Source organism: Anser brachyrhynchus, assembly GCF_964034855.1.
Source record: "Anser brachyrhynchus genome assembly, chromosome: 17".
NCBI classification, from domain to species: domain Eukaryota; kingdom Metazoa; phylum Chordata; class Aves; order Anseriformes; family Anatidae; genus Anser; species Anser brachyrhynchus.
In genome coordinates, this window is record NC_137710.1 from 9,086,735 (window position 1) to 9,113,616 (window position 26,882).

Genomic DNA, 26,882 nt, shown 5'->3' on the forward strand with positions numbered 1-26,882 from the left:
TTAAGGACAGTCCTACACCTGCCATGATATAGGAGAGAATAAATCACTGCAATAGTCCCGTGCTACAATATCCAGACATTTTAAGAGAAGAAATATTTAGTCTTTAAAATTAATAAAGACACAGTTAACCTCCGTGCTTGTAATCCTCTTAAGATCAATATGACCATCTTCAGCTTAATCTTCAGGATATAACATCAGGGACTTATTGCTGAGATAGGCAGGGAAGACAGTTTCAGAGCACACAGTGCTCATGGAATCTGTTTAAAGATATGTGGAGGACAGGACAGTGATCAGGAATCATCTGCATTGTCTTAAGGATGGACCAGATCTGACCAACATCATTGCCATGATGATGAACCAACTGCCTGTGTAGAGTGGTTGATGCAATACACTTTAGTTTTAGTAACTCTTGAAACCACTTTCCATAGCAGTCTGTGGCTTATTACAGTTAGATAAATGGACTGTTAGATGCACTGAAGATTGGTAGTGCTTCCAAGCTACTGGTACTAATTAATAGCTGGTACTAATTAATAGCACAATGTTCAATAAGCAGCTAGTGGCAAGCACAGTACCCTGAAGATCAATACAGAGGCTGACATTGTTCAATATCTCCATCATTGACCAATCTACATCACATCCTACTTATTGACTCAAGAGTGGGGGTTTTAGCTCCACTATAATGCATGAGAAAATTGTTTATGTGGTTAGAGGAACTACAGAGGTTCCTTCCAGACAAAGCAGAACTAACAGATTGAATGCCTGTGCTCAGAGTGTGCTCTGCTCTCTGGATGACCAAGATAACGAAACAGAAAGCACACCCCCACTTCCTACCATTCCACTGAAAGTTAGTGTTGGAGTGTGCACAGACCAACTCTCCCTTTAAAAGCACTTTGTTTGCATAAGATCCATGATTAGCTCAAAATGGGCTAGAGCTCTAGAAGTAGGAATACATCTTAACTCTACTTTGGAAAGATTAGCAAAAGGAAAAAAAATCAAATGTTTAGAGACAATCTTCCAAGTACCTAGTGAATCAGATTCAACCCATACCTTAAAAGTTTTTAAGATCATCTAAGAGCTCTGGGCTTTTCTCTCTGGTCTTACTAGAGAGAGGAGAGGAAAAAAAAACAAAACACATGGGAACCTAAAACAAGACATGACAGCACAAAAATAACAAGTAACTCAACAAAACAATTGAAAGCTTTTATTGTGATACCTCAAGTAGATACAATATAGTGAAACAACAAATGATGTACAGTATTGCTAGGACAAAACAGCAACACAGCCATGTCACCTGTAAAAGAAAGCATTGTAAAGAGTAAGAAACGAGGCACAACTCAACTGCCATTTTTGACTCCTGCTTTAGGCCTTAAACCATTTGTAACAGTCCTTTCAAAAGAAACCTCTGAAGTGTCTGTTCCTTTTGCAGTTTATACTGCTGGTTGGCTTAACATGAGTCTAAATGAAGTACAATAAAGTGTCCAAAATGTTAACGATAATTTGACAGCTTCTTCCACTCATCTCCATTGTCAAAGAATGGAGATGTGAGAAATTTGGTCTGTGACTCTCCAGGCCACTGATGCTGCCATCTGACTGCTGCGATGAGTGTGCAGAAAAAGCTCTTTACAAGCATTATTCAGAGGGAGGCATCAAGTCCGCCAAAAACGGGACTTGGCATCAACGAACTCTTGCACTGCCTTGATAGACCAATAAGAAATATGGATGACCATTTGGTTTATGGGCGTAGTGATGACCTTGTCAGCACCTCTGACACCAGATTTTAATTTAAAGAAATTTCATAAATTGTATTCCCTCTCCTCTCCCACAGATTCCTAAGGGCTACAAGCAGGCGGGGCACACCACTCAGGTTGATAATTATACTAGGCCTTGCTAGGGGGAAGCTAGACTGAGTTATAACAGACTTCATTAATACAGTTTGCCATTGTATAGTTTACAGCGAATGAGGGAAAATGGCCCTTTTTACTGGTAGATTAATTACTAGATTACTAAGAGTACACAGCAATAGTGTACTCTTAGCTGACATGTCAGCAATCCCTCACTAATTCTGCAGCTTATTTCACAGCAAGTTTGCAATTAACAGAACTGTAAAGATGGCAGCACCGCCTTTTATTAATCAAAAAGGTGGTTAGAGTGACCAGCCAAAGAGTAGTCCTAGCGTCTGGAAGCAGACTCAGTCCTGGAATACCACTGTTACATCCATTCTTTTCGACCAAGACAGAGAATGTGTGGTCAGATTACCAGAGTCACATAAAATTATGATTAATTACTTTAGGACAGGTGTGGCTTTAGAGGTTCAGAGGAAGAAAGCTTTCAATACATGTACATTTCTGCTAGCAAATTCCTATGCATCCCAATGAACGTTTCTTCTAAGCCAGCTCATAGTCAGTTCATTTGGTCCAAGAAAGAGCCAGCGAGAAACAAAGGTTCACAAAAGCTTTTTGTTACAGTTGTAAAAAACAAAATACAAAATAAATGTTAAGACCAACAATAAAAATAACCAGTACAAGTAACAAAAGTGCTCAAGTTGGAGGGGAAGTAAACTTGCCCAGAGCAAACACATACAAACTTTAAATATAATCTTTAATATATTACAAAAATTGGTTAGAGGGAAAATGCTTTAGTAAAATTTTTTTTCAAGTAAGTTTGTTTTTCTTTCAAATGACTGCTGGAGGGTTCAGTGACCAGACTGACCTCTTCACATCAGCCAGCAGCCATCGCTATCTGGATTCTACTTTCACCAAAACCAATAACAAGAATTCTCTACATTTTTACAAGGGGAAAAAATAATAATTGACACTGCCAAGCAACACAGGAAGAAAATTCACCTATTCCCTCAATAGAATGAGCCTAAAGAACTGTTACATGGCAGCATGAAATTGCAATTCTGTATTAGTTCTACTCCTTCTAAGCATCCACTCTTAAAAGACCAAAAAGAATATTGCTTTGTTTGGTTCTCTTAAAAGCCATAAACATCACATATAGATCATTAACTCTTTATGCCAGCAGTCTGAAGCTCTACGTGCTAAGCACTTGATGAAGTCCCAACCTTTGGCATCAAAGTTAATTAAGGTTTTGGTGAAAATGTCCAGTTTAAAATATAAATAATGCACTGAAGAAAGAGGTTGAATTCTAAGTAAGAATCAGACTATTACAGACAGCATTAACTAAGAGAGAGCCAAACCCCCAATTTTATAGAGAAAAGTCTTTAATACTTTACATATTTTCTTTAATTTCAACTCTCTACCGAAAAGCAGCTATTACTTTTGTCTTCAGTCCAGTGTACTTCTTCAACAAGCCTGTAGCCAGGAAATAAGAAAAGCCCAAAGATACACGAACTTTACAGAAGCGTTTTCACAAGTATTACATTACAACTGGACTTTGACGCCAGCACAAACTTTGCTGATAGAAGTTTCAGTGCTTTTTTTTTTTTTTTTTTGTCAGCAACATACATTACAATGGAGGAAAATAAATCTCAAGAATTCCAGGTCAAAAAGATCAAAAGACAGGCAACACCAAAGCCCATCTTGCATCAATGACATTGTTAAAAACAAGACTTTGAAGCTTGATCTTATTTGTGAACATGAAGTGTAAGCCACAAAATCCAGATTGAACACAACTGTACCACCTCAGGTCTCTGGACTGAAACCCAACAGCTTTAACTACTTCTCTAATTTTTACATTTTTAATTCATAGGTATAGATCATTACAACATCTGGAATGCAGTTTAGCCAGCCTGCATCAGAGAATGCTTACACATGGGAGAACTCTCTTCTCACTCCTCCTCTCCACAAAGAGACTGGAAAGCTGGTTTTGAAGATCTGTATTGCCCCTACCCATTGGCATAATTTTTTATGCATGACAAAATTTCTAAAGTGCAGTAGAATTCAGAAAGCCTATTAGAGATTCCCAAAAACGTAACAGCAGCAATGGCACCTATGACTAAACTTTGTAGGTGCCATGATATTAGAATTGTTTTTGAAATAAGATAATTTTGCATTGCAAGGCTTTCATACTGTTCAGTTATAGTACTGATGTAGTGTTAAGGATTTTTTTTCCAAGCATCTTGTCCTCAAGCATTAAATGGATTAAGATACAAAAGGTCTTCAGAGACTGTTTAATTTGAAAAATAAAGTTAGCAAATTTATGTAGAGCATTTCGTTCAAAGTTGCTGAGAATGTGCATGCACAAACACCAACAGCTAACATCGTACATACACTTTTTAGATGATTCTCTCATTAACTCATTCCAGTTAAGAAACAGTGGGAAATCAAAAGAGAAGGTAAGTTTCATATAAATTTTTGTTATAAAAATGTACTTGGGGATGATTTAGCCAGCAAACCAATAAACCCCTTCCCCCCCACCCTCAAATTTTAAAAACTATCTTATTTTATGAAAAACTTAGTCAAACTTCCCTTCCCTCTTATTACCCCTCCTTTTTCTACGTGTACTATATTAATTTTCATCTCATAGGCTCTGACCGTTTGTCACAAAAATAAATATTTTTGTTCAAATGTAGCAGAAGCAGAATACCTCAGCAAGTTTCCTTGATATCAACCTCTTTGTCCAGTGCATTAGGACTATACAGTTACATGGAACCAGCCATAAAACTTCACTGATGCACAAGTCCCTGTTACTGGCAAAGGTACAGTACCAAAACTTTTTTTTGAATACACCGACTAATTTTTTCCAAAATAGAAGATGTATATATTTTTCTGTCTTTTTATCTTGCAAGCTATACTTTTATAAATTTCTTATCCTGGGAACTCCTTAGGGGATGTGTTGGTCTTAATTGAACATATTCTATAGCATTATTAATTTAAAATCCTTCTCGGGTATTTCATTAAGATATCACCTCTAGCATAACTCATCCTAACAACTTAAGATCTGCTAATTTCAGTCAGTGCAACTGAAATATTTTTAAACTGAGCACTGTACCTTTAACCAATTCACCTACAAGATGTACACAGGTTGTGGTACACTCAAATTTAAAAGAGAAAATAATAACTACAATACTGCATCCCCTTCACTGCCAAATACGTCAGAAATTGCTACATATAGGAAAGCACCCCATCCCATACATTCTTTCAGACTGCTCAGATATAGAACTTCTACAGGATTGGAGTGTAGGTGTTTAGGCAAGAAGCATGCACAGCGGAAGGTAGCATTAAAGGCATAGGTCAGAGATAGATACTAACCAGTAAAATCCATTTTCAATTAGTGAACTGTTTCTCTAGTTTGAGAGAGTTTAGAAAAAGGTCATCCAAAATGTTCCAAAACAACTGTTCACACAATAATACACATACAAAAAGAGGGAACTTACACAAGGAGAAAAGGCAAACATGGCCTGAAATAGCCACTTACACTACACTACTCATTTGTGAGGTTTCAGAGTTCAGTGATATTCTCAGGGCCACTCTAGCCAAGCTCTTCCTTTACTTTGCGTTAGTCTTTGTAAAGCATGTTCCAAAGAGTATTGTCCAAACAGAAGGAAAAAGGTTATGATTCACTCCCAGCCATTGTCTTTTATCATGTGGGCAAGTTCAATGATAAATTTTCCTTCTTTGTATTTCTGACTGCTCTCAAAAGCATGTTCCTGGAAGAGAAAAATCAAGAAATACATTGGGGAAGTAAAGTATTTTAAACATCAACCTTATATTGAAATGACAAATTAGAGACATTAACATTTATATTTTTGAAGTTGTTCATGTTCTCTCTGTGCGTATTCTCTCTTTCCTGGATGAGCTAAAAGTTTTCTAATGGATGATGATTTTGGTCTCTGAACTGCCTATATGTAGTCCACAATACCAAACAAAATCATAAATGCATTAAATATAGGATTCACCTAAATATTTTTTGTAACTGTCCCAGACAGTCTTTAGAGTGCCTAACAACATACAGTATTTAAAGAAAGAGCCATGTTTTTTTTGTTTTTTGTTTTTTGTTTTTTGTTTTTTTTTTTGAAAACCAGCATTAAAATTGATACACTCCTGATTCAAGGTCTAATATCAGATTTTTTTATGTACTACTATGCAGTTGCCGGGGCCAAACCACTAAAGAAATTCTGATCTCGGTTTTATTTCTTGCCCTTCTTTTGTATTTATTTCTAGACATAACTGTATGTCTTAAAGTCACAATGTGAGGTTAATAGTTGGCACACCAGAAAATATACTGAATCAATAAAAATCCTACATACACCACCGAGAATATAAATGTCAATCACACAGCACAGTTGCAAGCATTACAGATAACCATGCAAGTGCACAGACTACTTTTCAAACATCAGAATCTACTTCACAGTAGTAGTAGGCAGTGAAAACATGCTCAGTACCATTCATCATACTTTTTTTGCTATATGAACCAACTTTTGAAACCAAGAAAATTAAGACCCATTTTGTGAATGTCTTACATCTGGTTTAGTGTATGTGGCTGGTAATGTTGGAAAAAGATACTACAGAAGTATTAGGTATAATAGCATCTATGCCTCATGCTAACTTTGCTGTCTTCAAAATAAAATTATTAACTGCTAAAACGCTCCAGCAGATATAAGAAAGCAAAACGACATTACTGCCTGATGCATGCAAAAGCACTAGAGCTAACATCAACTAAACCATCACTAACACTGAGCCTACTCAAATAGCTGTACTTCAGCATATAAACACTTATCAAAAATGTAAGTATATTGCTTACATATTTCCATCCAAGAGTGGTTTTACAGTTTTCACAATAGATATCTGCCACGGCATGTAAACCTGTCAGAAGAACTCTCTCCTCTGCTGGACCACAGCCCACATTTACCCTGGGGGAAGGGGAAGAGAGAGAGAAATGACTCTACAATTAACTGCATGAGACTGCTTTCTTTCTTACCTGCCACCCACCTTTACTCCAGAACACACAAAAAAAATTAAAAAATCAAATATAGGTGCCGAACTTATACACTGCAGTAAAAGTAACTTATTTGTTACACTTAGCTGAAGGATGGAAGAAAAAAGGGGGGTTATTTTTGTTTTTCAAGTTACTAAGACTATACATCACGCTGTTGGTTATGCCTACTTGCTCCCACCAAAGACACACTAAGTAGTTAAACTTTCAGAGAACAGAACACTAAGCAGTAACTGGAAGCCTCTTCAGTTTTGGGCTTTTCTTCAAAAACAATTTGTGACCTCTACATGTCTGTACCAGTACATCAGCACCAAAAGCTGAATTTAGAACCAACTCCAAAATAGCAATGAGGAAAAAGCCTCGTAAACATTTCTTTGCTACAGAGCAGCAGACTAAGCCATGATGAACAAACAGCAAGATAAAAACAAATTATCCCATGAAGTACTGCATCAAAATATTTTCTTCATGAATAAGAATCTATGCAGAAAAGATCAGGCAAGGTTAAATGATGATTTTAGACAGTGTTACAGAAGGACAAAATTTTGCAATTTTTGCTCTTTTATTACCAGTTCCTTAGTACTGCAATTACACTGGAAGTCCCAAGTCTCCATTGAACAGCTACACATAAAATGAATTTCAAGGATCTGCAATCAAATCCTTTGCAGTTATAGTTCCATTATCCTGGACTAAAATAGACCAAGACACTTAACTTCATTTCTTTTTCCAAAAATGCTGCAACACAATCAACTGCTGTAAAAATAAAGACAAAAATTCAATCTTGTGTATAAGCTTAAAATGCATCCATTAGCAAATTCAAAGAACGAGCCTTATATTATGGCAAGGGCGTGCTTAAAATTGCAAAATTGCATAAGGAGCTTTTGCATCTAGCAGGGTTGTAATATTCAAGGTCACTTAAGATGTACTGAGGATACTGGTACACTAACATGTAAATGTACCTAACTATCACATGGAAAAATTCTCCTTTAGACTACAGTAAAGTTGTCTAAAGCAAACTTACAGTCGTGAAATGCTTTTGACTTCCGTAATATCTCAGGGTGGCAACTTCTGCTCAAGATAGTTAGCATTACATACAGAAAAGGAATTTTTCATTAACACCCTCCCCTAAACTTTCAGCCATTAGCAGAATTACTTAAAATATAGTAAACTAATATCTGTGTGTGGGTACTTAAAAAAATCATCTCAGTGGCTCTTTAATAACTATTGCTGGCGAGTAAAAACAATGCTAAAAGAAGAGGTCAAAGTGCCTTACACAAATTTCTACTGAATTCTGCTTACAGAGCATACGAAAAAATTACACTCTTAGGTAGTGTGCAAAACCGTAGTAAGATACTTACACAGAATTAAAGAGGTAGGCTCGTCCCTGGCTTCCCTGGAAGGACTGCATTTCAAAAAAAAAAAAAGAAAAGATTGCACTTATTAAAAACAACAACAACAAATAGTTAAATAATGGTGCATCAACAAGTATATAAACTTAATACAATAAATTATTTAGAACAAATTACAGTAAGTCAAACATTTACATAAATTCTTTATTGTAAGGCCTCTTCTGCACCCAGGTTTTCACCCACTTCAGATTTTAGCAACTGTCTTATGTATTGTTCAAAATGAGGCCCATAATGCAAACAAAGCATACTCATAACTTGTCCCTCTCCAATATACCAATTCTCGTTTTCCTAGATATCCTTCATACTAAGTAAAATAGTCTGCACTTAACTCGAAAGGAATTATTTCAAACTCCTTTCTCCTCTTCTGCTACACCCAAAAGATGATTTATTTCATTTCGTCATTTGATGTAAGACCAATACAATTCTGGATCATGCATAAAACCTTAACTCTCTATTCAGGAAACATGTGAAAAATGTATAAGCTTCGCTTTATATTAATAAGTTGTTAATCACCAACTGTTATCACCACATGCTTTTATCTCTCTCACATTCCTGATAGATCGTGGACAAAAGATGACTTAAAATGTTCTTGCCTGGGTCTAAGTTGATGTATTACTTCAGAGCAGTAGCACATTTTGAAGTAAAATCCCTAATTAACCACACTTACCAGGGGTTGGGTTGGTTTGCAGATCTGTTTCAGTGCATGTGAACTACATCTTTGTTCCTTCTGTACCAAACTAAACCAGAAGCTCTTCTACTGTGCACTCTGCAAATGCTAATAAAGATACAGAGGCCGGCACCCATTACCAGATAGCCCTGAGCTACAAGCATGCCTGCAGAACTTGTAAGCAGACTAGACACAAGCATAGGTAAAATATTCAAATCTTACCTAACACATCACTGTTTTATCTGTTGATTTGTTCCTTCTGTGTTAAATTACTTGATAATTTAGACATAGCAATAATTTCCCAAAGAATATCACACTAGAGATTGTCTTTCTTTCTGCAGTACTGAGCTCCATTAAAAAGATCTCTAAACCTTCTTCCTTATTTTTTTTTCCCACAACTTTCCTTACCTAACCTACTTTCAGTGAAAGTTAGTCATTTTCTCCACGTTTGTTCTCAAATGTTTTAAGAATCCTTTAAGTTCTAGTATTGAAGATCAAAGACCAACTTTTCTGAAAGCTGCATTAGACCAACATGGAAGATTTTTGTAAAGAAAATCTCAGCTTGAATATTTTTGAATGCTTTCTTTGGAATGGTTTTAGTAACATTAGGCATGAGAAGTTTTAGCAACGTTAGGCATGAAAACATAGGCAGAGGGCCCTTCCTGCAATGGATGCTTCTTCTGGCGTGTATTTATAGTTATATAATCAGAAGTCACTTGATGCCAAAACAGATACTGTGCCAGTCCAATGATTAGCAATGGAACATCAATACCAGTAATACAGAATCACAGAATCATTAAGGTTGGAAAAGACCTTCAAGATATCTGGTCCAACCATCACCCTACTACCAATGTCACCCACTAAAACACGTCCCTAAGCACCACATCCAACCTTTCCTTGAACACCCTCAGGGACAGTGACTCCACCACTTCCCTGGGCAACCCGTCCCAATGCCTGACTGCTCTTTCTGAAAAATGTCTCCTAATTTCCAATCTGAACCTCCCCTGGCACAACTTGAGGCCATTCGCTCTAGTCCTATCACTAGTTACCTGTGAGAAGAGGCCGACCCCCAGCTCCCCACAGCTTCCTTTCGGGTAGTTGCAGAGGGCAATGAGGTCTGCCATGAGCCTCCTCTTTCCAGACTAAACACCCCCAGTGCCCTCAGCTGCTCCTCATGGGGCTTGTGTTCCAGACCCAATAGATTAACTACGTAGAACAGTTTGCAAAAAAAAAGTGTAAAAGGAAAATATGTACGTAAATGAACACTTTTTGATCAGCAATAATCAGATTATATATAGCATCACAGAATTTTAAAAGAAATCCACAACTCTAGACTTCTGTGCACAGCACTAGTGGCAGCGTAGTTGTATACAGTGCTTAGGTAATCTCACCTTAATATGAGAAGTTCTACTGGGCAGCCTATAGCGTTAACATTTGTGTTTTATTTTAGCAACAATTCAAATAATAAATGGAGATTTTAATTTGGAAAATGGAATTGTTTTATTTCATCTACGACAAAAGAAAAAGTACACTCTCCATTACCCAGAACTGCAAGTCTTATTTTTCACAAAGTGAGGAAAAAAGAAGGTTATTTAGTATGGTGAAAGCTAAAATTTCAAATACTAATGACACTGAGAGGAGAGACTCAGCTGAATGCAGTCTGAACAGTTCTGCCAGAAATTAATCCTTACACCTCCCTTAAAAAACAAAACAATACACAAACAAGCACCACTAGTTCATTTATCCTGAGAAACTTCAGACTAACTTCTGTTAGCAGACACTGGTTGATTCATTCGATACAATCTTTCTCACCTGCAAACATGTTTAGAGGCTAAATTCAGTATTTACATGCCATAGAATGAGTGCTTTGTTGCCCAGCTGGGAAGAGTGAGTTCCTCCATATTTACACCACTCACAGATAACTTGAGAGCAACCTGTGACAACTTGTACTGCTGTGCTCTACAGAATTTGCATCTTGTCATTTCAGTGACGTTTTCCCTTAGAATCAGTGTCAAACCACATCAACGTGTCACTGTGCAGTCAAAGTCTGCAATCCTTCCATGCACAACTTTTATACACAGGACTGAAGTAAAAGCAATGCAAGGATATCAATCCTTAAATTCCTGGGCTTTTGGCTTGTCTAATGAACTTCTTAACTTGTCAGAGCTTGGCTGCCATACTTTCCCTGCTTACATGAATAGCTAAGGAGTTTGTTTTTCAAAAAAACTGTACTCAAAACCCACAACAAGGTATACGTCTGTAGCATACCCATTGTCTTGACCAGGGAGCGTTGATTAACACATAGGGCACTCATCTACTAACAGGTATAAAAAAGGTTTATTATCAGAGTTGTACTTCCTGATGCATCCTATTAGCAGAACTAAAGAGAGAACAACTCACTGTGCCACTTGAACTGCTTGCTAAGCTTGTAACTTGGCTATGAACAGAGTATTTTGCATAACCAGACAAAAATTTAATACTGAACAAACATTTGGTTTTACCTGCACTGAGTTTCTCACACCCTGCGCTGCATGATTCAGTTATACTGATATGAATTTTAAGAGACTGACAGGTTAAACGCCTCGTGCGTCAACTCCTCCAAGGAAATGAAAGAGAAGAGCACGTTAAATGGCAAGGACTAACAGGCATAACTGTTCAAACCAGTCTCCAGACAAACTGCTCCTCTGCAGAATAAACATCGCCTATGCAAATGCAAACTTTTACTTCATAAGATTTGTTCAGCACTTCCCAGACTGCTAGCACTACACATAAATCATAACTAAACCAGAATGTTCTATTTCTGAGTCTGAAACGTGTCTTATCCACTAGAGAGGAATTAGAAGATAGTGACCGAGCAAGTGTGACCAAGTATCATCAGTAATGACTCAGAGCAAATGGAATTTTTAATTAGGAGCTGAGCAATTTACCAGTTCAACCAAAACTCTCAGTTAAAAAAACTTGCTTTAAATCTGCTTTTTGATGGTCCTCAATTAACAACCTTGTATTGATTTATGAGTTAACTTCTTCCCTAGAAAATTCACATCTCTGACTGACTGCCTAGTTCTACAGGCAGCAGATCTATAAGATCCATAACTACTTCTTATTCCACCTTAGCTAAAAGTATCTAGAATGTCTAATATTGTAACCAAAATTGTTTAACTGTGCCTAGGAACTAAACTAAGGTGGACTATAACAATAGTTTGCTATTATTATAATTTCAAGTCATCTGACAGAACTCTATTATCAATAAATGTTATAGTAAAGAAGCTTTAGAAATATTTCACTTGCACACTAGCACATACTCATGGAATTAGATATGAACTATGCTTCTAAGTTAAACAGTAATTAGCTCTAATACCAGGATTAGCTGTTTTACCCAGGAGAAAAGGAAGTACCAGTTAAACAGAACACGTATTTACTGCTCTAAGGCATACCTAAGAGCATGGGTGGGGGAAGGGAAGCTACTGAAGAGCTGAACATGTAATTAAATATTCCTCACAGGCAGGATTAATTAGATGCTCCAGAGAAAACATCTAGAGAAACTACTAACTTAGCATGTATTAAAAGTATGACAGGCATTAGCATAAGCCAGTTAGAATGGCATTATCAGCACCTTCCTTAAGGACAACTTGCAAGCAACTCCTAACACTGAAAAGGAGTTTTAAAGAACAGCAATGAATGGAGTCCACAGGGGGTCTTGTTTGTTTGTTTCATTTGCTCATTTCCTGTCATTTGCTAGAGTTCTCCTTACAAGGGAAGATGGATCAACCTCAGTTAGTATTATGAGCATACATGCAATTCAAGGAAATATTACTCAGTAATTGAGAAGACTGTACCTCTTAGAGGTAGGATTCTTAAGGTAAACCAGAAATATGTAAGTGCTCTGATGTCTGAAATTATAATCTCAGTATCATGCACCAGAGACTGTAATGATCTCTTGCCTCTTCAAGATTTGCAAAATAAATTCAGAAAACAATACAACACAAGCTACAGATGAAAAAATTTGGGGGAAAAAAATTTGTTTCATTTGCTTTTTCTCTCACATCCAACTCTGTGATACTGTGAACAAGAGCAGCTGTTCACCTACTTTCTAGGCAAGTCCTGGATGATTGATTCCATTACAAATCAGTATTTTTAAAAGTTTTGAAAATACATTTCCATTTCATTGTTTAATGATTTTAATAAACAATAGATAAGGTTGCTGTCTAATTTTATAGACAGCAAACTTAAATCCACCCCCAAAAACTGCATTCCCAAAGATATGGCAAATGATAATTTCAGAAGTGAAAGCTTTGTCAGGCAAGTTACCCGGAGTTATACAGCATCTTGAATTTATTTCAGAAATAATTATGTCAAAACACCTGTAGAGCAGAACACTTCTCTTGCACACTCTCCAGCTCTTTTAAGCCCTCAAATCTATTCTTGGACATTTTCCAAAGACTACTTCTCTTCCAAAGAAAAAAAGATTCTTTTATCAAAAGACAGAATCCAAAAAAAAAGCCTCTTACAGAAAAAAATCACCTGAGTATTTGAGAAATTAGACCCATTTTCAGACTTTTCAGCAGGGAACAAAAACAGCCTTCAAGCACGTGACAGGCCCACCTATCTTTCCAATTACTCCTTACATCATGTACAAAGTAAGATTACCAAATTGAATCAAACTAAGAGCAGCACATTCACTTAAAGATAATAAACCCTTAAAAAAATCCTCTTGAACTCATCAATTTAACAACAGTGGAGACAAAAACAGAGATTACTAAATAAGGCTGAAGTTGTTTTGGTATCTACTTAAGCTGAAAACTTTTCCTTCTTATCGATAATACCACAGCAGACATACCCAATGAATGCCTTGGAGAACTGAATTTAATCACTAAGATTGTTTTGGGTTTTTTTTACCCACAAGGTACAAAGATTTCCCAGTGAAGTCAATTAGAGCTACCTATATATATATATATATATATATATACACACACTTTTATGTAGAACTTGCTCTTGAAAATATTTACCCATGTAGCCTTGTCTTTGACTTCATATGACTGTTCCACCCCTGGGCTAGGTATGCTTTGCAATGAAAGGAACAGAAGAAAGTGACAGTATTTATACAGGCACCCATATAAGGTAATGCAGACTTTCTTCCATTGCCAGCATTAAGGCATATTGTAAGATAAGTCAACAGTCTTTCAAGCAGGTTAACTTTGAGTAACAAAGTATTATCCGCTGCAATTTATCTATAGGTTCTAAAGTCTCTACTAGGTATTTGTATCTCTTCAAAATTTGTTGGACCTTGTCTGAATTTTGAAATTATTACAACTTAGCAGATACAAGTCCTTCTCAAGTGTTTTAGAACCTACATTCAAGTAACACGTTGCCTCCTAGAAAGATTAACTACTGCTACTAACCACTGTGCATTCTCTATCATTTACAAACAAATCACAAAAAAGACTTTGAAAAAATACATTTTAGAATTGCTTTAAAAGCGGCAAACATTTATCATTTCGTAGAGGCCACAAAAGTGGCAACCTCTCCCAGACTTCAGAGTCTGCTAGAAGCTTCCCCTTAAAACTTATGTTTTTGGGTTTGTTTTTAATATTTTTTCTATTTATGTGCTAGTTGAGTATCTCAAATCCAAGAAGTGCCTCTTACAGCATCAATTTTTTTTCTTCCTCTTTTCTGAGGTCTGTGGTTGCTGGCTGATAAAGAGGCTCTCTCTCCTGTGTTTGGGTGCAGTCATAACAGGATACGTGTCTAAAAAACATTCATTTACTTCTTTTATAAAAAGACAAGCTGTAAGTCCTTCCCTGACCTCAGAATCTCCTCCCATGTAGAGATTAACATATTCCTTGTGAAAATCTAAAAAAAAAAAAAAAACCCTCAATGTTTAACATTCACTCTAAAGTCTTTGCTAAAGGAGCAAGAAAACCCAAAACTTAGCATACTTATGTTAAAAATGTAAATAAGTAGTGTCTAACAGGCACTTACATCCACTTATTTGTTCTATTATTATGCAATCCTCCAAACCAGCATTTTTCCCCAAGGTGACAGGGGTTATAAATTATGACAACTGCTGTGTGTGCACATGTGTTTAGCTGCACAGACTACTGTTTTTCAACACCTCTGCTGGTGACCACTTCCTGGTTTGGGACTCCTGTTTTCAGCTAGCCTTCCCCTTTCCCAAGTTACCCCCTTAGACACAAAAGGCAGAAGGTTATGGAGTAAAAATATCTAGAAGTGTATGCCCTAATCACTACCATCCATGTGGATTTCAACACATTTTCAGCCCTTTCATAGATGCAAAGAAAAACAGAACTACAGATGAATTCAATTATGCAGGTTCCACATTTTTATACTGCCTTAGTAGTTTGCCTTCTTACTTCTAAGCTATCGCTAATGATCTCGGTTGCCATTTTAGCATCAGCAAGGGCACAATAAAATAAAATAGACCTTCCTGATTAACTTTAAGGCAAGAAGAACCTGCTGCTCAAACAGAAGAGAAATCAGATGAAAAGGTGAATTGTGTATGCTGCCATCCTTGTCATACATTTGGCATCAACGGCTCTCAGAAGGAACAGAATCCCAAATCTGTACTGAAGTCTGATATTTTGAGGCACAGAATCAAAGGGACAATTGACAGAAATATGTAGTGCTCTCTGCCTTTCCATGACAGACCAACACCACTCATGCCATAGCACAGCTTGTCTTCTCATCTTGAAGTTGAAAACAGTTCAGTATCAGGTGTAACAAATGTTTATACTCTAAAGCATATTTGAAATCTAGATGTAGCTGCTTTAATTTAAGAATGAACCATGCATTTTGGCTTTTTTCCCCCTGACCATGCAGAAAAAAGAAAGCAGGAAACAACCACAACAAAGTGGTTATAGCTAGATAACAAGTAGTGTTTGCCTTTATTTGCTGCAGAACAGCTATGACAGTAGGGTTCTGGAGTAAGACTACCTTTGGAAAAACAGCAAGAATCTGTAGCTAAAAACTCTATTTACTGAATGTTTCCCAGAGCTTCAGCTTTAAGCCAGGCTCTTGAAGTGAGGCAGGGAAGAAAGAAAATAATCAGGTTGAGTAGTCCAGTTCTCTGCTTCATCAATAAACCCACAACAGCACAGGAACACAGCATAGAAAATAAGCAGAAGATTTGCACCTCCTTCTTCCCCAGACCACTTCAAAGTATGATCTAGGGGGCAATAACAGTCAATGCTCTTTTAAATCCAAAGGAGCAAAGCACTGGAGAAGCGTTCTAGGGTTTTCAGTATTTGACTACTACTCATTAGTATGAGCATAAACCAGGTATAAGAACTCAAAAGCACAATTTTCATTTAATTTTAGATTGTGTACAATTAATGTGTTATACTTCAGGCTGCTTGAAGTGTTTTTGCTGCAGCTGGGTAGTCAGTATGGTAAACAGTATTCCATAGATTGTTAGAATAAATTACTACCTTAATCATAACATGCATCAGTAGGAGCAGTTCATGGAATATACAGTTTAGAATCTGTTAAGTCTTCTTACAGTTCCAAGAGGAATTTCTATGCATTCTCTAGCATATTTCTTACATTTATTTTCCAGGTTAACCTGTGTTTTCCTTTAAAGGAAATCCACTTTTGTGTCTTCCCCACCTCCTCCTTGTACATCACTAGTTAGTTTTATTATTCAACTCTATCTTTACTACTTCACATTTGTTTCTATCAGAAGAACTTCTTGAAAGTAGGAAAAGATGTAAGTTAGCCTTACAGGAAGGTGTTTTTTTTTTTTCAAACCTATGTTCCAAATACAAGTACAATAGATCAGAATAGCTTTTATTTTACAAACATACAAAAGAGATACCTGATATTTAATGTATTTCTCAGTCTCACAAACTTAGAGAAAATATGGACAAGAAATCTTAAATCCACAGAATGTAGGCCAGCTGTCAAATAAGCATATTATCAACATACAAATACAGAAATTTATAAGTCCTCACTAAAAGTTATGATTAAGATAGGATTAAGTTAAAATCCATATCTAAAACCCTTTCAACCTAATTAGAAGCAAATTACAATATTAGTGTTTACTAGATTTTTATAAAAATTTCAAACATTTAAGAAGTGTAATATGAGCATGTGATTTACTTTAAGATCACTTTCAACATTCTTCTGAGCAAAACTCCCAAGACCTCAGAGAAGAGCAGCCTTACAATTGCCACAGTGTCAGCTGTGGCAATTTTGTCAGCATACAAAAAAGTCTTAAGTCCACTGAAAGAAGAGCTTCCTGTAAGTATGTATACTTAGGCTGCATTTCCTCAATGAATTTCTCTCTCAAGATACACAGCTAGTTCATGTATGCACCTACAACCTGAAATTCAAGAAATATGTAATCCCTTCCTACTAGTTTTTGGCCCAGGACACATGGTAAATGAAGCTGTGTAGACTGCTTGTAGTTTACAATCAAGTGTTGCCAAGATGATCCCTGTTACTCAAACTAAGTCAAAATGGAAACAAATTCAAATGCATTCATATTACTATCTGCGTGTTCCTCTTGGTTTTTGTTGACCTTAAAAAGAAACAAGAACAACCACTATGGAGAAGACAAGGAACTTTTTTCCATTTATTACAAGTAAAAACAAGTCTTCCCTCATATCATTTTAGATATGCCCCATACATGCACTAAGTTGAGGGAAAGAGTTGTTTAGGGGAATAAAGCAAAGGCAAAGCAGAAGAATAAGCAAGCAATACAGAATAGCCAATAAACAGTCACCAATTTTACTATGAGTCAATATTTCTTGGTATCTAGGTAAAGATTTAAATGGTTGGAAACAAGGAAAAAATGTATTGAGAAAGTACAGTATTTCCTCATAGCCCTTTAAAGGATAAGTGAGCAAGCATACTTTCCCTCCACTCAAAGAAAACCTCAGTTGAGAAGTGGCAGCTTTCTCACCCTCATCTCTTCAGCACTCAAGAGCATCTTAGTGCTGTTGCTGAAAGCACAAGCAGACAGTAACAGAAAAACAGTTAAAGGCACTAAAAAATTTTATTCAGCAAAACAGCTAATATATAAGGAACTTTGTATTAAAAAGAGGTTTGAAAAGCAGCTGTTCCCCACCACCACACCATTAAGAGCAAATTCCTCAGGAACTTATTCTGAAGCAAAGAATTAGCCAGTTTGCTAAGTATTTACCCCAAACTTCAAGTTTTCCCATGCATTTCACGCACCACAAGTCTTTGTTTCTTTCAGCAACAGGTAAGGATAGGCGTAGACTGTTTCAATGATCCACACATCCTCTAAGTTTAGACAGAGAACCATTTTGTACATCTCTTATCACATTCTTTAAGGACTGGTACACAGCAAAGGGAAGTGTATTTACAGTTTCTGTAACATCAGTGGAGAATTCTGGAAACAGCCAGTTTTGTGACTTTCAATCAAATAGTCAAAAATAACCTTTACCTGGAATAACCATAACTAGAATAGTTCCCCCCTCCTGAGATACATGTTTTCTTTCATTAGTTCTCCTTAGCTGATTTTGATATATGGCATCTCACAAATACCTACCTGACAATAGATTGAGGTTGCAAACATGGGAAATATTATATCAGTCTTTATGCCACACTTAGAAGTTTTCAGAATATATATAGTCCTCATTACGCAACACCTATGACCCTAGAGTGAACCCAGGAAAGACGCTTTGAAGTATGCATTGGATTTGCATCCCTTATCTACTGGGAGCACTGATGCAATGATAACCATTTTGGTTAAGAAATAATTCATGAGGTCTCTAAACAAACCACTTGCCTTGGAGATCAATTCATCATGATTGGCTAGATGGGCTCTGCAGTGGATACAGCTGTAGGTTCGGTGACAGTTCGGCAGGTAAGCCTGGAACGTTTTTGATTTTGTCATTTTTACCATCTCTGCTGGTGGCTCCTCACTCAGCTCAGGGCTGGCACTTGAAGAATTACAACTTTGCTGAACTCGCTGACAAAAGAAACACTGGAATATGCAAGCAAAAGCCGTTGTTGTTCTGGAGTGTGTGTGGCACTTTCCACACAAATGACAGAAGAGAAACAGTCACAACCTGCAGGTGAAAAGAACAGAAAAATTAACAGCTTTACAAGGCCACAATAAACTTGTTATTCAATCTTAGACACAAAATGAGGTGTTATATAGAGCAAATGTCTGGCTGTACTACAGTACACTTGTTTCCGTAAAGCCCCTCAACTTCCATTTGACACAGCAACAAGCAGTTTCTGTTCTACTAGTGGCTTCTACTTGATCACATTTCTAATGAAAGAAGAGATTCAAATGTTTCTTCATGAAAACCACTGTCCACAACATATCAGGTATACTCTATGAAATGCATGCAGAAGTTACAGCAGAAAGGCAGGGGACTAGAGAATTATTTGTCTTTGACATTCCAGTGGTCAGTTCCAATATAACACGTGACAAGGCATCTTAGAAAAGACTTGCTATGACCAACAACAAACATACAACAGGTATTTACACTGCAGCTTTCAGCTATATCATATCTGACTTTGAGTTGAATACCAAGTAAGGTGCTGCCACCCTTGCTAGAGAGGCTGAGTATCCTCTTCTTTCAAGCTCAGAGGAATTATGCCTTTAGGCAAAAACCTTTTGACTACTGTCCTGATCAAAGCTAATTAGATACTTCCTTACTCTACCAAAATAATTTTAATGGATGCTGCAGAAATCAGTCAGATAGTAAAAGCTGAATTCTACACAGAGAGTACACAACTGCTTTCTTAATCCCCAGACTGCCTTTAAGAACGGCTACTTGCACAGAGAAGGCCAGACCTTCCTGCTATGCTGAAAAGCAAGCTTTTGTTTCCCTCAAAATTACGTAGTCTAAATATTCAGAGCAACATTTATTGATCTGCCAAAGGCCATCAGCTACCACACTGCGTGTCAGGCTAATGAGCAATCCAAACACGAACACTGCACAGCCACTTATGTCATCAGCCATCAGGTGACAGACGGAGTAGGTCAATAGCACAAGCATAGAAACGAGAGCCAATATAAAGAATTTACACTATCTTGATCCAGCTATTCAAACAAGCATGCAAAATGCTTATCACAGTTGTAAACCGTGTGCAGTGCAGCAGTTAACCACTACTCTAGCAGTAGGACACTAGTAACACAAACAAAGATAATGAAAGCCACATAAATTAAGAACTGTTTATGGAAGTAGTCGTCGTGTTTCTAAAGAAGTCTTGAGAAAGCAATCTGTACAGTAAGCTGCGCACAAGAGGACCACAGCAAGACCTGATGGGTTTTTTGTTTGAATCTCTAGCTTATAATAGTAAAAGTGGAAGACTTGAAAACTGAAGGACTTGCCACAAAAAAATTCTTACAGAAAGATTGTACAGGCAGAGGTAAGCCACATAAACAAGACATGGAGCAGAACATGAGCAACACAAAAAGTAAAGCAGCAACGGGAACTAGCTGCCAAGCAAAGCATGTATCTACAAGTCAGACAGACATTTCCAAGTCACTGGGAAGAAAAATACAGATTTTACATTTCATCTGTTTGAAATATTAACCACATTAGCATGAAGAGCCAAACTTATTTCTTTAAATGACTGTATTAATAATTATTGCATTATCTTGGGAAAATAATTAGAACTGCAAGGGGAAGAGCGATTACAGAAAACAGCTTGCTTTTGTATAACACCTAGATATTAAGCCGCATTTATTACAGGTAATAAATACGGGGAAGAAATAAACGTGGGGGAAGGAGACAACGTGCAGAAATACAACCCTGGAAGGTACGCATGAAGAGACCACCCCTTTAAGCCCCCTGCTTGAACTCCCGCTTTTAGGAAGAGGTGCAGAAGTTAGGAAGAGGAGGTTAGGAAGAGGTTCACAGAAACACAAGGCGAACAGGGCCATAGGCACGACAAAGCTTTGGCTTCAGCTCACAGCCTGCCTGTCGCAGCAGCACCGCGGGGCCGGGGCGCGCAGGAGCCGAGCGCCCAGCCGGGCCCCCGCCCGCCGGCCCGGGGCGAGCAGCAGCCGCGGGGGGCGCGCCGTGACGTCACGCGGGGGCGGGGCTCAGCGTGACAGTGGGCGGGGCCAGCCCGTCGGTGGGCGTGCCCGGCCCCGCCCCGCGCGGCTCCCGGATGTGTAAACAAACACCGAGCGTGGCGGGGGGGGGGGGAAGGGGGGGGGGGGGGGGGGGGCAGGCCGCGGGCAGCCGGGCTCCCCCCGCAGGAGGAGCAGCGGGGCGGCGCCGCGCTGGCTGCAGGAGCCCCCGGAGCCGTCAGTGCCACCGGTCCACTGCCCCGGCAGGGAGCGCTCGGGACGGGGCCGGGCTACCGGAGCCCCGGGGGAAAGGCACCGGCGGGGCCGGACGCTGCTATTCCCGGCCGGGGGAGCTCGGGGCGCTGAGGGCCCTCCCCTCCCTCCGTGCCCAGCGGCTCCAGCTGGCTCCGTGCCCGCGGGCACCCCCGGCCCCCCCGCTCCCGACCCCCCCCCCCCCGTTATGTAAAGGGCCGCCCCCCGCCCAGCGCCGGGCGGGCTGCAGGCAGGCAGCGCTGCCGTCACTTCCAGGCGCTATAAATAGCGGCCGAGCCCTCCTCCTCCTCCAGCCAACTTGCCCCGCCGGCCCCCCCCTCCTCTCCCCTCCGGCCCCACGCACACACAGGAAACCGCGGCCCCCACGGCCGGGGGCGCCGCGCGGGGTCGTCAAAATCAAATAAAATAAAGTAAATAATTAAAAAAAAAAAAAAGGGAGAGGGGCCGGGCGCCCGCCCGCTCCCGGTACTCACCGCTGCGCCCTGCCGGCTCCGCTCCCCAGCCGGGACCGCGAGCAGCAGCCCCGGGCCCCTTCCCCTCAGGCGGGGTGGCGGGGCAGCCGGTGGGGGGGGGGGGGGGGGAGTCAGCACCGTCCAGCGGGCACCGAACGGGCACCGAACAACAAAGCGGGGCGGCTGCGTGCGCGACGGGGAAACCGGGGGGGCATCAGCGGGGCCGGGAGCCGGGCGCGGGTCTCCTCGCCTGAGGGCCGAGGCCCGGCCGAGGCATGGTGCCCGGGGCCCCGCCGCGCTCCGCGCCCGCCGCCGCCTTTGTTGTGTTTCCCCCGGCCCGGGGGCGCAGCGGCCGTTAAACGCGCTCCCACCGCCGCCGACAGCCAATCACCGCGCGCGCGCGCGCGCCCTCGCGCCCGCCCCGCCCCCTGAGGGGGGGGTAGCGCAGAGCTCCGCCCCCCGGGGCTTTGTGGTGAGGGAGGGGCGGGGCGAACGCGGAGGGCGGGCTCCGTGGCTCCGCCCACCCGCGGGGCCGTCGGGCGCGTGCAGCGAGCGCCCCCCCCCCGTTCCTCACCCCCTACCCTCAGGCGGGAAGCGCGCGGAGGGCGGGCGTCAGCGCGGCCCCGCTGAGGGAGCCGTGAGGGGAAGCTGCCGCCGTGAGGGGAGCTGCCGCTGGGGCAGCCCCGAGTGTTCTCCGGGGGGCTTTAAGGTGTGCCACACGGAGGTGGTTGGTCTGTCAGGCGGCTGCTGGAAGTAGGTAAAAGGCGAGGAGATGGCATCGGTCTTAAAAAGTTTGGTGATGTGGGCAAAAAGCGCTGACAAAAGCATGCCTTGCTGGAGCCTGAGTATAAGTAGAAGGGGCTAGAGCACTTGTGTCTGGAGAAGGAGTTTGGGGAAGGGCTCAGTGCTTACAGATACACAATGCACACATTTTGAGGCATAAAAACACGTTTGAACACTGAAACATGATTCACAAACAAGTCGTTTCTGAAGCATCCAGGTCTGTTGGCGCTGATCTCGTTTTCCTTTAAAAAAAAAAAAAAAGTAAATAAAAGCTAGCCCCTGGTTTATTTTGGCTGGACTCTTCTATTTACCCAGGCTCAGACTGCAGAGACACAAACTGACGAAGTCCATGACGAAGCTGTCATTTACACTTTGTACCTTGAGGCAGGGCTTGTCTGTCGTGCTACATAAATACAGCATCAATAAAACTAACTTCACCTCTTTCTCTTCCTGTCAGTACTGACATCTTTCTTCTTTAAATCCTTCATTTTCATTTTTTATTTATTTTGACCTGAGGGGCTTTGGTACTTTGCAGAATATTAGAGAAATAGGATCCGTTACAATTCAGCTAGTGGCTACAATCATTAAACCATGCATTAGTTGATTTTATTCTGCAAATCACAATTTTAAATTCTATATAATTCATGTATTTATACATTTTTTGTTATATGCGTCTTCTTTAACACCAAATTAATGGCCATCCTTGAAGAACAGTACAAAAAAGTCATGCTTGCACAATAAAAAATGACATTTGTATTGGTGAGACAGCAAGAAACAAATATCTGCAAAAGTGTTGCCAGTAGAGCTTTAATTGCAATTTCCCTGTCATCTCACCAGCTCCAGTGCTGGTAGCTGTAGTCTTGTAAAAAGGGGGAAGGTGATAATCCATTTGACTTACTTAGCTGCACTTCAGAGAGCACCAATTCAGGCTTCCTAATCCAGTTGCCACAGATGAGTTAGATGAGGCGTATGATAAAGGCATACAACAAGATAATAATTGGAATGGAGAAAGAGGCAGGGATGTAGCGTAACCAAGCAGAGAAATTACGTTAAATATGATATAATGTGGAGTCTACATAAATCTTGATAAACAGCTTCAGACAGTTAAAAGTTAAAAATATCCCATAACCAACTTTTATAAAATTTTAACAAGCCATTTCTTATACTTCATTTTAAGGGGCCTATTACTACTCTCCCTTAACAAGAAAGACTTAAGTCTCCTTAGTCAGATGGACAGCTGTTTTGATCTGGTACAGCTGATTCTATACCCTATGCACTCAGCCTGCTGCCATACTATTATCTAAAAAATACTCCTGTATGCATACTTAAGAAGTTATGCTTCGGTTTTTTAATAGCAGTTAATATTTATGATGGGTTTGACAGTACCATACCACAGTATGTTTACCATAGTTTCAACTTTTATCCTCTTTTTTTCTTTTTTCTTTTTTCTTTTTATTAGGAATGAGTAATATTAAGCAACAAGCAGAAGGTGTCAATAAAAAAATTTCTGCAGGTAGTGCTCCCCATCCCACATCTGCGTCAGTCCACATAAGCTGTGACTGGCACCTCACTGGTTTGCTGAACTGGTGGCAAAGCTCCCTTCACAGTACACAGCCCCCAAACCCAAAAGGCCCTGATACCACACGCGCACAGTCCCCATCAGTGACTGTTGGCTGCACAGGGTCCTGGTTCTGAGATGTGGCAGATGCTGCAGTACCTTTCCCTCTCTGGTGTCTTGCTGGTCAGATGCCATGCTCTGGTTCAGCACTGACTCAAAGGAGTGCAAACATGGGACCACTTGTGCTGCTGTACATGCTTTTCTGCAGAGTGGATGCAGACACCTGGTGTCTCCTGTTTTCCTCGAGAGACATGCTGTGATCTTGCCTTAGGTGTTAGGAACTGAACAGGTTACACAGGCACAGGTTTTAAACTCTACATGTGGAATTAAAAAAAAAAAAAGCCAAAAAAAGTAGTCCAATCCTGAGCATAGAAGTGGTTCTCCTTTTCAGAGATGACAAGATGGACAAGGGGGAGAAAGAAGTGTCTGTCATTCAGTGAGGACAGCAAAGGATCCTGAAAGTAGAACAATGTTTCCATTGTTTTAACACAAGCTTCGCTTCTCCACTGAAAGATCCAAATGACAAGGACACTGAGGGTTTCTTTCTCTTTGCTATTTGTTTCCCTAGTAACAAATACACAAGCTGCACTGTTAGAATACCATCCCTTTCTCTCTCTCTCTCTTTTTTTAAGATAAAGACATGTCAAGGATGTATTCAATGCCTTCAGTAGCAGGTTAAAGTTGCTTATACAAATGAACCTCTGGTACAACGTGATGTACTTGACAGTACTGTGTGTAGTCCACTGGGATAGCGAAATAACTTAAAAAGCATGGAAGAAATTGAGAAATGCTGAATCTCAATCTCTACAGTGTTTGGATTATAAACTCTCAGGGTGAAGTCTGCCTTTCACAGTTGAGCTCTGATCTTGATTAGCAAAGCAGATGTCATACTACTACTACTAAACCCTGCGTAGTGTCCTAATTATATCACAACCATATTATCATCAGTAATAGAATGCACAGCACTTTAATGGCGCTGATTTTGACAGTCTGACAACTCTTGCCTATGTTTCTGTTGCGTGCTCTGCATCATGAAACTTCAGTTTAAATATAATTCTGTAATAAGAGCAGGGATGTGTTACTGTTTCTTATTAAGGATTCTAATCAAGGTTATGGTCTATAGTTCTGGAATTCACTGGGTTACGGGAGCTGTAGAGCTGGCACTCAGTCATTGTCTTTGTGGATTAGCATGTTAGAAAGAGAACTGGTAGGTGAATTGTACTAAAAACCATAAGCCATTCTGGAAACTAGACAAACTCCAAATGTGACAAGTAGAGGCAGGAAGGATTACTAAAGGCACCTAAATTGAGAAAGAATTTCAGGATCATTCCTTCCTTTGTTCCTCAAACATTTGGAGACTTTAACCAAATTTTTAAAAAATCAATTGGTCTCTGAATTGTCAAGATCTGTGGTCTTTGCTTTAGCTGAAAGAAGACTACAGAAAGAGGAAAAAATTTTTTTTGGAGAGGAGAGGAGAGGAGCTTGCTCTTGTCAGTTACTCACATTTATAACACTGTGTTCTCCCAAGTTCTCCAAGGAAAAGAATATACATCTCCTTCTTGGCAGCAGCCAGGTTAAGGAGTATAGTATAGGAATAGCTGACATATAATGAATGTTATAAAGGGTGTTGGTCTTTAAAATGAAATTGAGAAACAAACAAAGAAACAAAAAGCTAGCTGGTACTAGCTAGCTGGTACTTCTTTGTGGAGATTACTTATGGGAAGAGACAAAAGTAGAACAAACTTCTGATTATATAATAGGAAAAGATAATATTATGCGTTAATTGCAAACCAGCTCACTGTTAGTTCATAAACAAATTATACTGGTGCTTGTCACAGCATATTTTTGTCATTTGTCTAGCACTGTGTGCAGGGAGATATTTAGGGCAAACAAGGAAATTACTATCTTTTCATTTGGCATGATTTTTGAAACCATTAAGAGTAAGTATTTGGTTGTACTACAACACCAATGTAAAACCTGCAAACAGAAAAGTTGCAGTGAAGCTGCTGCTTCAACGGATCAGAGAATATCAAGTGATGCGGTCAGCGCTCTCAAAATATTTTGAAGTCTCAAGGTATCCTCAAGTGGACAGTAGGCAGAGAAATTTGGGGGCTATATTTTTTTATCACGATTTTATATAGGAACAGATGTGAACATATACTCATATACATATAGATGGATGTGAGGTGGAAAAAAATTTGCATCCATCACTTCAGATGCCCAATTCAGGTGTATACATTGTCTCTAATCATTGGGGTGATTAGAATCATTTGATAGGAGCACAGTAATGAAAGGGTGATCACAAGTGTCAGCCATATTTATACCTGAAAATTGTTTCTTGTACTAGGTAAGCTGTGGAGAGAAAAGGATGCTGGATGCATGAAGTTCTGATTGTCTTCAAATGCAGAACTGCTCAAAAGCGGAGGGACTGCAGGGACTGCGAGCAGCTACTTGCATAGTTCAGTAAGTTGGGAAGCCCTGCGATTCTGTATCATTCCCCTGATCTCTGAAAGAGTGACAGTTATTATAAGCTATCCCAAGCTGCTTTGGGGGGTTTAGATCATATCCAAAAACTGAAAAGACAGAACTATTATGAACCCCTGAAAGTGGGTGGGGGATTCTGAAAGCAGAGGGGGCTAGGTTGTACCTCCAGTGAGATATACCTGGACTGTAGACAAGAATCAGACGGCCCTTTATCATGATGAGACTGGAAACGGCATATCATCAGTTTTGCAGCTATTCACTCCTGGTGAGTAAATTACACAGT

At 39.8% G+C, this 26,882-nt stretch overlaps 1 protein-coding gene across 2 annotated transcripts; it reads right to left on the reverse strand.

Moving 5' to 3' along the window:
• Positions 1–1,179: 1,179 nt before the first annotated feature.
• Positions 1,180–22,126, reverse strand: YPEL1 (yippee like 1). 2 transcript variants are annotated; one of them, XM_080559840.1, is made up of 5 exons: positions 21,736–22,126; positions 18,743–19,025; positions 8,253–8,296; positions 6,706–6,814; positions 1,180–5,611 (listed from the first exon to the last, which is right to left on the reverse strand). In XM_080559840.1, the coding sequence occupies exons 2-5, from the start codon at positions 18,857–18,859 to the stop codon at positions 5,522–5,524; spliced, it is 360 nt and encodes a 119-aa protein (XP_080415966.1). In that variant the 5' UTR covers positions 18,860–19,025; positions 21,736–22,126; the 3' UTR covers positions 1,180–5,521. The 2 variants fall into 2 exon arrangements, with proteins under 2 accessions (XP_080415966.1, XP_080415967.1); XM_080559841.1 differs by lacking the exon at positions 21,736–22,126 and adding an exon at positions 20,888–20,979.
• Between the last annotated feature and the right edge of the window lie 4,756 nt (positions 22,127–26,882).

Bases quoted from the DNA above. Each gene is read 5' to 3' on its own strand.
- YPEL1 (XM_080559840.1), bottom strand. From the start codon at position 18,859: ATGGTAAAAATGACAAAATCAAAAACGTTCCAGGCTTACCTGCCGAAC. The intron at 8,297-18,742 runs GCAAGTGGTTTG...TTTGAAATGCAG, and splicing joins ATGATGAATTGATCTCCAAG to TCCTTCCAGGGAAGCCAGGG. The intron at 5,612-6,705 runs GTAAGCAATATA...TTTCTCTTCCAG, and splicing joins CCACTCTTGGATGGAAATAT to GAACATGCTTTTGAGAGCAG.